Source organism: Phaethon lepturus, unplaced genomic scaffold, assembly GCF_000687285.1.
Source record: "Phaethon lepturus isolate BGI_N335 unplaced genomic scaffold, ASM68728v1 scaffold10550, whole genome shotgun sequence".
NCBI lineage: Eukaryota > Metazoa > Chordata > Aves > Phaethontiformes > Phaethontidae > Phaethon > Phaethon lepturus.
Window position 1 is genome coordinate 14,368 of NW_010509834.1, and position 13,116 is coordinate 27,483.

Consider the following 13,116-nt stretch of genomic DNA (forward strand, 5'->3'; position numbering starts at 1 on the left):
GGCCCATCGATCCAGCCTGTCCAGATCCCTCTGCAGAGCCCTCCTGCCCTCCAGCAGATCAACACTCCCAACTTTCTAAACTTCTTCCCTTCCTGGTTGCTGTATTGTTCTGTTTACTAATAAATAGGTGGTCTCCAAACTTTTTTGATGACACAACCCTGAGCATGCATCCCCAATATATGTATAAATTATATACATGTACTAGTATACATTTAAAAATTTATATTTCTGTGTATGTTTTATAAGGATAAGATAAAAATAACTAGTGGTTATTTTTATATATTTATTAATGGCACCACAATGGATTGTCTTGTGCATCTCAGTTTGGAGGTCACTGGTCTAAGTAATGTTTCCATAATTTTCTAGTACCAGAATAAATTAGTTGTTCTATTTTATAAAATATATATTACATAGAAATATGAGAGAGTGGGTAAATAATAGCTAAAACAGCACTGGAGCACTGAAGGTCTGTCTTCACTTTGACATAGTTTCACTGACATATGAGTGAATTGGGCTGTGCCCTTTTGAGTATGCTCTCCAACATCCATTGTTGCTCTCCAACAGTGTAGTAGAGACAGTATGGCTCACTGCAGAGACATGATCTCCAAAAGTGCGGTATCTGATTTATCTCAGTTTTAAGCAAATCCACCATAGAAATAAAATCTGTATGTAAATGTTCCTGCGAGGCAAATCCTATGATTTCAAATGGTGATTAAACAATAGGATTAGGTTAATAGCTTGGATGTGATAAAGCAGTGTATCAATTTATAATGGCAGATCAACTTAATCTACCTTTGTTTTAGCAACATGCTGCTTTTAACAAGCCTTGCTTTCAGAGAAAGACTAAATCTTGGGCTTCTCTCATTCTATGAAAATAGAATCAACATTTCTGAGAGTGTCTCAACCAGAACACAATATGAACCACAAGCAAATTCTAAGTCAATTAGTATGTTCATAGAACTTGACTGTGTGTCGTTTCTGATGTTTCCTTTTTGCAGGGTGAATTTTCTCATCTGGTCTTGCTGGCAGCATTTGATTGCATCGATGACACTAAACTTGTGAAACAGTTAATTATATCTGTAAGTAATTTAATTTTTCCTAAAATAGTGTCCTAAATAGTTTTAGTGTGAGTGTCAGTGTGTTTGTCAGTGGACAGGAGGATGAGAGTAGGAATCCATCAGCTTTTTTCCAAACCATTTAATTCCTTTCCACCTTTTCTGTTCCATTATATTTGTGTATCATTGTTTTTCTTTTCTCATAGAAGACCTCGGCACTTTCATATGTTCTCTTTAGTTATTTATTTGAATTGGTTTTTTAGCTAGATTCGGTGCTCGCTGAAAATTACCTTTTATGTACATATGCATTCTGGCTAATGGATGACTGGAATCTCTTTAAAGTCAATGTCTTTTGTCATAGAAGTTTGATCTCTACTACTATTTCAAGAGATTAAATTGGTGGAAAACTTCAGAACGAGGATGTCACCTTAGCCATTTGGCAGCCAAACCTAAAATGTCAAGAATATCTGTGCCTAGAATGTCCTTATTTTGCAAATTTTTTTATTGTAAAAAGATGGTTTAGCACATTTAGCTCCTTTCTTATGCAGAAGTCGCATCTGAAAGTGATACTTCAACTTTCAGGAATATGGCAACAGGCCTGAATGTATTACACCATGACTTCAAACAAGAAAAAGTACTCGGAGACTTTTGGTTGGAAGCTGAAACCATTAAAGTGCATTAATTCTCAAAACTCATCATTTTCACTCAATATTTTGATAATTAAATGACAGCTAACATTCTGGATCAAATCCATGTAATAATTTTATCTTTGTTCAAAAATGGGTACAGATAGATGACTGAAATGTGAGAACACTCTAGCTGTTTTTCTTCACCTACATGGAATTGTAGAATGGACAGTAAGGATAGTATGATCTAGTCTCCCATCTGCTTCCTTTAGGAATGCATCCCCACCTTCCTTCCAAAAATTATAAACACTTTATGAAACCCTATTAAATACTTAAGATTATGTTTACATACAAATTTTATGCCCTCTAAGATGTTTTAATCTGTAAATTACCATGAAGTTGTATTTTCACACTGATGAAAAATTTCATAGTGCACAATTAGTTTTCATGCAAAGAGGATAATTAACATTGATGTGTATGTTGTAGTGTACTTATAGTAGTACTCATGCTATAGCTTTTAGGTTTGACAGGTTGAGAGACAGTGGCAGGGAGGTAAAGATGAGGCAAACACTTTGCATGTGAAGGAGGAACATGACAAGAAAGTGGTTATGATGTTTGCTTTAAAAAGTATGAGCAACTTTGTATAGTTTTTGTACCCTAGCATCAAGACATGGCCCCAAGTCTGTGCATCTTCGGGTGTGGAAGAAATGAAAGCATCACAGTGTGGAGATGGCTTTTGTTTCTTGGGTATATTAGCTGTAATCGGATCTGGACTTTGTATTAAGGCAATTGTAGTGAAGACCGCAACAACAGACTGCTGTCTGCTGCCTTGGTGAGGACCTGGATCATGTTCAGGATTCTCCAGTGTTACTTGGAAGTTGCATAAAATGCATGTTGCCGTATGAAAGGGCATTTGTTGAGAGGCTGACAAAGGTTTGAGTACAAACAAATGGGCTAATACAGATGCTTTCATCTGAATATAGCAGCATGCTTCTGTAAGCGAGAAAGCTCCCCTGCATATTAAGGCGTTTCTTCCTCAGCCATATTAGTGCACAGGTGTATGAGCTGTCCACTCTGTAGTTTACAAAGTGGTTACTCGTAGCCAACAACTGACATCTGGGGAATGCCCAGTGTTCTCTATTAAAGCTCAAATAAAACAGCAAATAATATGCCCAGCAGAAGTCAGCTTTATTCTATTATCAAAACTTAATTTTTCTTGGTGAACATTCTGTCATCAGTTTAAGATGGACTTTTCCTTTCTATGGACTGTCACTGCTGTCTAGGGTACACACTCTTGAAAGTCAGCATGCTGTCAGTGATGACTCTTAGGTCATGCGGTAGGTGATTCTTTGTCTGATCTGCTGAGGTTATGACTTTTACTGAGGTTGTATTTGTACAACATATGACATACCAGAATATGTGGTGTTCTTCGTATTTGCATGTATCATTGAAAACAAATCCTGTCCTTTTGTAGTGTTTTCTAATCGGTGCCATTGATGGACCTGTAATATTTTTTTATTTCTTTCGCTTCTCCAAACTTTCATTCTGATTAGAGTGTTTTTATTTAATTTTACAAGCAGATATGAATCTTATTAATAGTCTGCAGTTTTCCTTTCCTGAGCTTTGCATTTGAAAGGTTATCAGTAATTACTGATGGCTCAAAACTATTCTTTCATTAGTGTTTTGTTGCTGTTTGTTTACTTTTACAGGAAATAAATGCTTCTTTGCCCAATATAATAAACAACAAATACGGAAAGAAGGTCTTGTTGTATTTGCTAAGTCCTAGAGACCCTGCACACTTTGTTCCAGAAATCATCACACTGCTGCAACAGGGAGATGGAAATGCCTATAGGTAACTTAAATATGAAGGTTAAGTTGTTTTCTGTAGATACATTATGAAGAAAAGCTGAAATCAAATCGATCATGACAGAAAGTTGCATGAACTCTTCTGGACTCTTAAGTAATGTAAATATATAAAAATGATACAGAAGTATTACTAGAAACGTTAATCTGTAGTCCTTGTTTTTGCATTTTTGTTTTAAAGTTTATATATGATTGGTGACTAGCAATGTATTGGTGATCAGTGGTTTACCCCCCTCTGTAAACGGCAAAAATTGTGATGTGTTCTTTGTTTAAAATCATATATCAAATTCGGCATAGCAGAAAATTTTTAATACGCATTATTGGTGTTCTGAGTTGCAGAAAAGTGTATCTCAAAATCTAGCCATAAAAATGGAAATTGTTAATTTGAATTCAGTCTCTGGTATTGAGATTGCTTATCTGCATTTGATGAAGGAGCTATTTTAGATGATTAGTGAGCTGTTAAATGATCTCAGTAGTTGAGATAACAGAATGAATAGAGAATAAATAAGAGCTTAAGTTATTGTTAACAATAAACTCTGAGGCTTACTGGCAGTCAGCTTTACACACTATATGTTTTCTCACTCCATGTGTTCTTAAAATGTGTGTGCAATGTGTGTTTAATTGTATGTGAAATAGAGGGAAGAATAATGCTTTATTTTGATCTTCCAATAATTTATAGCTGTCTCAAATAGCATATATGTTCTGAATTTCTTGTTGCTTGATGTGCATATGGAGCAAGTCTTCTACAGTAATGTGCTGTGTCTTTCATCAGTAAGAAGAATACTGAACTCCGCCGCCATGAGCTCCTAGAAGCCATTTCTTCACCTTTACTTGAATATTTGCAAGAACATACCCAAGAAGTAGTGACAGACAAAGCCACCTTTGTCTTGGTTGCTGACATCTTAAGAACAGCTCTTGGTGACATCCAGCCTGCACTTGATGCAATTGCTAATTTAGCAGCAGAAGAGCTGGTTCCAGGTGGCCTTGATGGGCAGGTAATGTAACTGAGAGGAAGATGCTGAGATCTTGCAGAGTCTTTGCTTATTTGGTGTTACTAAAATGAAGTCTGCTGACTTCCCTTCACGTAAGACATGAGCGTACTGCCCTGATACATTAGACAGGTCTCTGTTTTCTGACATTTTCCTGTCATGTTTTTTTTATTATTATTGCATCTGGAGTGATGAAGGCTTGAGCATGCATTTCATCTGAGTTGTAGTCCTTGAATCTTCAGAACTGCTTTAAACACTTTGTGGGAAGGTAGCTGACAATCATGTTACCCAGGCTGTCTTTTAATGTCATCACTATGCCATCAAGCAGTTAGTAAATTTTTATACTTCATTTGATTGTTTACACTGAGAATGATAGGGTCTTCTAGCTTTCAGGTATGCATATCTCTGCAAGGAAAGATCTTGGATAATAACTGTTTGTCTTTACAGTATGACCTTCCCTTCAAAGTGTGCCACTCCCCTATTTCCTTGAGTTTAGCTCTGTCAGCTATGTGTCTGTAGACTAGAAAATGAAAAATGCTGTGCACATTACTTCTAAGATGGATGCCCTCCAGATTTTCGTAGTTGTGCTGAATTTTCTCTGTCTTTCCCCTTCTTTAAGATAGGCATTTTACAGAATTTCACATGAACTACTTACATGTTCTGTGACTTTATGTGAACCATACTGTAGTGAATTTTCAGTGCAAATGTGGAAACTGGAGGTTCTTATAGAGGCAGCCAGACCAAGAAATTCTGCTCAGTAAGCATGAAGTTCTTTGCAGGGTGCGTGAAACATTGGTTGATAATGGTTTATATTACTGGAAGTCAGGTGTTATAGGGAATGTGGTAAAAAATAAACTGGTCAGTTTAAATAAGTATTCAGATACTTGCATCAGGCTTTTTGGTATTTGCATAGATGATGACTAAATGGAGCAGTGTGATGTGGTGTCCCAGGGCAGAGTGTATAAATCAAGGAGGAATATTTATGGACAGACATGTAACTGCATTTTGAAACATCATCATTAAATAATTTGGTTTGGGTTGGGTTTGTTTTTTCCCCTTAAAGCTTCACATTGCAGAACATCCAGCAGGCCATCTAGTTTTGAAGTGGTTAATAGAGCAGGACGAAAAGATGAGAGAGAGTGGAAAAGCAGGTATGTTGGGAATTCAGCTTTATTTGATCAAATCATTACTTCAGAGTAATCGGTTATCTGACCTAAAATAAGTTTGCTGCATTTATTCCTTTGAATATAATATATGGAAGATTTAACATCTTCTTTAATACTACTGCTGCTGTCTCTTTGGTATTGTGAACTGTTATATGAACAGAATGCCAAGGATATATTTGCTTTTCCTGTAGAGCAAGTACTGGTCTGTTTTTTTCCTCGGGTTTATCATGTATTTGGGACAGGGTTCATTTCTGTGCTTAAAATGTCTTGATAGTTTTGCTAAATTACACAGCAATTTAAAGGATAATAGAAAAAGTAAATTCTTAACAGGAGAACTTGTTTTATTAGTGCTTGTGAGCCTAACTGTCGTCTTTATTGTTTTCGTTAGTGTTGCTGGCTTAATGCTTTATAACTGTTATGACAATAATTCATATACAAAAATAGGACATCTTTGCTATTTTAAATCCCAGAAGGCAGAGATTGGGTGCAGATGTTCTCATCTTAATTTAGCTTTTAAACTTACTTTATTACATAACTGTAAAATCTTGTGTGAATCACCATATCCTAACAGAGATTGCTTTTTCTCATACAAAAAAACCCTCAAAAAATGAAAGCAGGTGGGGATGACATAGTATAATCTGGAAGGAATTTCTCTGTGTCGGGAGCTTGTTTCTTAGAAATTAGAATTATCGGACCTTGTTGAATTTTTTTTCCATCCTACTACATTCAGGTATCTACTGTTTCCTTTAAAAATAAGAGTTAGTTGGGCTTTGTTTCTGAAAAGAGGCTGTTTTTCTACTTCTTGAGTGGATAATTAAAAGCGTGCAAAGGGAAAGTTTTATATGATTGTCTTTCAGCGACTAGCCTAACTGAGATGATGATAGTTACCTCTGCTAACCCTGTGCAATTCCCATTTTAAATGCAAGCTGTTCCCTTCGGTTTCTTTGTTTTCCTCCAAAGAGTGCACCATTCAGAACTGCTGCTCTGAGTTTATGGAATTGGCATTAAAAAACAAGTAAATTGTTATCACGTAGGGAACAAGTTGAATAAAAACTGACCTGTTCTTCAGATGGAATAACAATCTAAAGGGACAGTGAAAAATAGCTTCAGTCTTTGATTGGAGGTTGGAGTTGGGGTTTTTGGGGGTTGCTTACTGATGTTTGTTCAGCATACAAGTTGTAAGAGCAGTTTTCCTAAAGTTCAGTTCTTCAAAATCAGCTGCGAACTTGAGGTCAGCCTAGGTGCTTTCTTTTGCTTATGCCATTAGTATAATGAATCTGCAAGTCACCTCAGGCTTTAAAAGTTACTGAAGAAACAGAGCCCAGTAGCATCAGTACAGCTAAAAGAAACAAGGTTCCTAATGGTTTTCGTGCATCAATAAAGGATTAGCTCTGAAGTTTTAATTAACTTTGTGCAAATTCTGTTTCTTCAGTTGTAGAGTCAGGTATTTTAAAACCTAGCATTTCTCAGTAGAGGTGTGTATGTATCAGTGTATTGCATATAGTTATTTCTTGTGTTTGGTGGTGTTCTTACCAAGTTTTTCTTGGGAGTGGATGCCTTCTTTAAGTCATGAATAGTCTTTGACACCCTTTTAAAAAAGAAACAGCAAGTTTACCTGCTAGTAAATTGTTACACTAGTATGACAATTAATACTCAAATTGCCAACTAGTAAATTGTCATACAGTGCTGCTATTGTCTAACTAATTTTAAGCAATGCTTGGAAGTAGTCAAACATCTATAAAGGTATTAATTGCTTAGAATAGTCGATTATTTTGTAACAACAAAACTTTGTGAATACTTGGTGGCTAAAAACTATTTGATTAAGTCACATCTGCATAGAACTTTTAACAGGCTTCTTTGGATAAAGATACTGTCTAACTTTTTTCTTCTCCCTACCCCTTTCCCACATTTTACAGTTTGCTTTGGAAGAACATTGGTGGAACGTGTTGGTATTGAGAATATGAAGACCTGGGCAGAAGTAAATCGAGGTGCCATTATTCTTTGTTGGTATGTAATGCCCATGGCTGTTTCTGATTAGGTTCCAATGCTAATTATTTGAACAGCTAAGAGAACATCAGTTGAAATTTCTACCAGCAAAATGCTTTTTTTTTTTTTTTTTCTCAATGTGTACTGTCTTTCATGCCACTAGTAAGTCTGCAATGGAACAGGGTGCTGCAAAAATTCAAACCAGAGTTTCCATAGGTTGTTCATTGAGCTCAGGCTTTTGCAGTACTAGGAAGTAGCTCAGCGTTGGAAAATCTTAAGATTAAAAATCAAATTTATTTTTAGAATTGTGCCTACCATACCATGTCTTGTCGTGTTTTACAAGCACCAAATTCTCAAAAAAAGCACTCCACAAATAGCTACATTAAAATAATTAACTCTGAAGTACTTGTGACTGGTGGCAGCATACAAGAATCCCGAATATTTTTTTTGTAACTTACTGCTTTGTGTTGATGCCTTAATTACGGAATCTAAGCATGCTTCATACCAAAGTAGAAGTGTTTGGAGTAGATGGTACAAAATAATAGATCATGCGAAGCCTTATGATGAGCTAACTGGCTCACAACTTCAAAGCTACGAACTGTGCAACTAGTGGGATCAAAAGACCCTACAGGAATCTGACTAATGTTAACATTTTGTTTTATCAGATGCAATTAGCATTAATCATCACTGTTTTCACTTTGTAACCACCTGTCAGTGTCAGGTCATAGAAACCCAAGGTTTTGTCTTTAGCCCAAAGTGTGTGGTCTGTGTTCTGGAACTGCTGGGTCACCATTGTGCTGCTGGCTCCTCGTAAAGGCTTGAACTGAGCCAAAATCAGCAAACAACTCGGACAACATAATTTTGAGAAATAAAAACCTCTTCTCCTTTTTCCAGCCCACTTCTTGCTCTCCTAAAGTTACTTTAGACTCCTTTTGCTGTTTGCTTTCCATCTGTGCTCTTTATGACTTTAGAGTGAGGCTACTTTGACATTCATGCTCTTTTTCAAGGCGAATCAAAAGCTGTTTTCACCAACAGGACTTCTGTTAGTTAATTTGAGTTCAATTCTTTGTTTAGTCACTATCATTCACAGCACTAGTGGGAGGAATTGGTAGTAGAAGAGTAGTTGCAATCCAGATAGAAAACCAGTTTATGCAACTTCATAATAGTCATATGGATCTGGCTGTTAAGATTGTTCAGCTGCTAAAATGATAACACTTCTTTGCCTCTCGTAACAGGCCTCTAGAATTCAATAAATGCACCTAATGCCTTTAAGTTATCTGATGCTGTGCACAGATGTTCAGTAGAGATTTGTTATGAAGGCTTGTTCAGTGACAGTGCATTAATGCTTGGACTTTTTTTCCCCTAACTTAAGGCTGAGGAGATTCATTTAACTTGTGACATTGCTGGTTTATGTACTGAGCTATTTTGATTGTCCAAACAAAGTTGCAAAGTAAATCAGTGGAATTTTTTCCATGTATAACACTTTAATAACTGTTTGGCTGTCACCATGACAATAGTATCTTTATACCTTTTGAAGTCTTACAGAAAAAACAGGAAACTAGTAATTGCTTATTAGCAAAATACAGTACAGGAGCAGTGTATTTTATGGGAAAGTCTGTGAGGAATGTCAATCTTTCCCTGTCTCTGCTATTACTTGTGGCACTACTGAGTGAGGCTTTGATAAGTTGACAAGTGTGCTTTGTTACTAAAGTGGGGAGCTTATCTCCAAGATTGTCACTTGAACATTTTTCACCAATACTGATACTCACCTAACTGGAAAGAGACATAAAAGTATGGGAGAGGAGGGTTTGTTTGCTGGAATTTTGTGTTTAGTTTGGTTTGTTGGTTTTTTTTTTTTTAATTCAAACTACAAAGGATTCAGATTTAACTTCTCTTGATGACTCTTTAGGCATGACGCCCTTTTGTTTGGGCAGCTGAGAACACACAAACATGACCAGCTGCTTTTGTTCCATTTCATGTGACACCTGCTTACCTCACTAACACATAGTAGTTAATCTCTGTTTAACTGCATACACTGAAGTGGAGCTGTTACCTAAATAATACAGCAATGGTAAGTTTAGTTTAGTCTAGTATATAGATAATAACTGAAAGTTTTTTTACATAAAATAATTGTTGAGTTTTTAAAAACTTTTCATTTAAAAACAAATATTGGGATACTTATTTTGTCATAAAGGAGCTCAGATCCCTTAGAGGTAATTTTTAGATGCTACCAGTTCTTCCTGAAGCTATTACTGATTTTTGTTTTGTTGTTGGCTTTCAGAAGCCATCTGTCTCTTATGTGCAGATCTGAAACTAAGAATTACCTAGTCAGTCCATTTGAAGATTTTTGTCTTTCTAGTCATTTAAGCTTATTCACCAGTTATAAGCAGTTCATTGTATGTGCTGGATTGCTTAGTTGCGTGGTATCCTCTGGATCTTCTCCTTTCATTGGCCTACCTGCTTTTAACTTGATTTTTATTAAAAAATCTGGGGCCTGATTCTGACTAGTACAAGCACAAAGAGTCCTAAGGTAATGAGGGCTCTTTGCAGATACTACAATCCAGCTTACTGTAAATCAAGTGTTGTAAGTACTTGAATGTCATGGATGCTAGTCTATTTACGTTTATACATCTGACCTCTCCTCAGTATTTTTGAATTTGTCGATGAAGTGTTACACCAGGGTAGAACATTGATGAAAACATATATCGCCCAATAACTTACTGATTTCCATGTCACTTTTGTAACCCGTAAAGTTGTATTTTTATATTCACAAAATTTATAGGTGCCTGCTTACCAGATCTTAGAAGAACTTTCAGAATAATAATAAAAAAAAAAAAAACCAAAACACACAAAACTATGTTGGTCTTCTGGCTGTATTATCAGACTTGTAGAAGTTCTACATTAAACATATGGTATATTGAAATATCTATGGATACCAAGAGTTTGAAAGCAGCTTTACATGTATTGCTGTTGGCAGATGAAATGTGTTTTTAGAAATATATAAAATGCAGTTCAGAGTGTCTTGCTGCTTTGTATGTTCTTTGTCTCTGGTGGTGGACGATGTGAATCTCTCCATGTTAAGTACCAATATGTTCACCGCATCCTTTGTCAGTAATGTTGAATTTCTTGCTGTTGTCAGGGGTACATGACTCACAGAAAAGCTGAAAAAGTATCACCCTCACCTGTGTTGAATTCAGTTTTAAAGAAGGCCTCTTGATTAAGTAGTGTTGTCATAGCTAAAAGTGTAACAGAAGTTGCTGCTAGAAGTTGCTAGTCATAGAAATAAATCTAGCAATAAAGTAGCTGAAAATAGTGGTTGTTTCAGATGGGCATCCCATGCTTTACTACCTGTAGCGTTGCCATCCTGCAGAGGATTTGGAGTCCTAAGGAGGCAAAATTTAGATCTCACCTTAAGCTACATCAGTTCTTTTTCTGTCTTACTCAATTCATCTTGCCATGTCTAATCCTTATTTAAAAAGCAGACAAGAAACAAGCTTTTAGGTAGCTGCACATTTGGGAACTGTTTGGAAGAATCCTAGGGATTGGAAAGACTTGTAGTATCATGCAGCAGCCTGCTTGGTACCAGTACATGATGTTACAGTTTGTTTCCGATCTTAGTTTATTTCTATGCCAGTGCAACCTGTAATTCTGTTCTGGATTGCACACTTGGCTATAGAAGACACTAAGTTTTTTAGGTGGTGTTCACTCATATTGAAGCAGCAAATTAGGTGTGCCATTACCTCTACTGTTGTGGTTTTTTTTAATCCAAGAATATCTCTCTGTTACCCAAAGGAAGTGGAGAAGGGCAATCACAGCCTAGGCTAATCTGGATAGTGCAGAAGCTTTTTCTTTCGTAATAGTATTTTACAGTTTACAATGACCGTCCTTGTTTCTGGGGGAGAAAAATTATCTGCGAAAGCTGGTTTGTTTGCCAAAAGTAATGTCTGAATAAGAATAGAATAGGTAAGGCACTGTAGTCCTGCACTAAATGAAGCATGGAATTATGATTGTGGAAGTACTTGATGTGTATTAGATGTACTTCACTGCATCTAGTTTTATCTATCTTTATCTATTTTATCTTTACAAGAAAGGTAGATAACAACTGGACTGAGTTTAATGGAGGGTGACCCACATAGTTGTGGGCTGGATCCCTTGGCCTGGGAGGAGAGGCTGTGTGACTGGAGGAGGGATGGCTTTGGGGGCACCTAACAGCATTCCCAGCACTGGAGGGGAGGGAAGAGAGCTGAGCTCTTCACAGCAGTGCATGCATGGTAGGAGGGCAAGAGGCAGTGGCACAAGCTGAAACAGGAGAGGCTCAGGCTGGAGACAAGGAAAATGCTTCTCCTTGTGAGGACAACCCAACGGTGGGGCTGAGGCCCAGGGAGGTTGGGCTGTCTCTTGCATTGGGATGTTTCAAGCCCTGAGCAGCCCAGTCTGATCCAATGTTTGAACCTGCTTTGAGTAGGAATCTGCAGTTCCTTCCAGTCTGATTTATTCTGTGTTGGTTTTGTTCTCACTTGGGGTTTCATGCTTTCTGGAAACTTTTACATCTGTTTCTAATAGCAGGTAGTAAAATCTGCCTTGAACTGTATTATTCCTAAATAGTTATTGTTTCCTTACATGGACAGCTTCTTTTCCCATGACCTACATGCTGACCTTTGACATCCTTGTGTTTTTTTCCTGTTTCTTGTAGCCTTCTCCGGAGCACTGATCAAGAAGTGGCAAATACAGTCAAAAAAGGACTGAAAAAACTTGTCCCAAAGTTGAAGCTGAATAAAAATGTAAAAGGAATAGAAGCATTACTGGAGAAATTGACTTCATAGTGTAAATGAAGCCAAAAAGTCAACTTATATCAATGCAGCCAACTGAGAGTTGGTAAGATTTTGCACCATGGTTGTTCTAAGCAGCAGGGCATGCATTTGTAAATTAATTTCTAAACAACCTGTCTGTTGTACTCTTTCTGTTGTGTCCAGTATAATGGTTGTTCTCAGAGGCTGAAATCTCAAGATGATTTAAGAGCTAATGGAAATTTCTGAACATGTAATAAAGAAGTTAAATCTTTCTGATAACTTGCAGAAAAATGTTTTGAGTGTTCTTAAAATTTGGGTGTATGTTGTCATAGTTACCATAGAAACAGATGCATCTGTTCTGGAGATATTTTGTGTACTGGGCAAATACACTTGTTCTTAATCCCCTTCCCTCATTCAAAAAAAAAAAAAGGGAGAAAAACAACTGGATCCCCATTCTTACCCTGTAAAGGAGTTATGGAGGATCTCATTCTTTAGGAACTAAAAAGAATAGAACAAAAATAGTGTGTCTGACTTTTTTTCAAAGAAGGTCCTGAAGGAAACCGTGACTATTTCAATGGGCCACAGCTTCGTTTCATTTTCCTGAAGTCTTCTGAAAAGTACAGACTTTTAAGCCCAAATAA

At 36.8% G+C, this 13,116-nt stretch overlaps 1 protein-coding gene across 1 annotated transcript in view; it reads left to right on the forward strand.

Annotated features, from left to right (window-relative positions):
- KIAA0020 (KIAA0020 ortholog) overlaps positions 1-12,626 on the forward strand; it is a 26,737-nt gene extending 14,111 nt beyond the window's left edge. The window contains 6 exon segments of the mRNA XM_010287723.1: positions 999-1,079; positions 3,391-3,533; positions 4,317-4,539; positions 5,597-5,684; positions 7,616-7,706; positions 12,379-12,626. Coding sequence (XP_010286025.1) covers positions 999-1,079; positions 3,391-3,533; positions 4,317-4,539; positions 5,597-5,684; positions 7,616-7,706; positions 12,379-12,508 — 756 coding nt within the window. The 3' untranslated portion in view covers positions 12,509-12,626.
- The last annotated feature ends 490 nt before the right edge of the window (positions 12,627-13,116 follow it).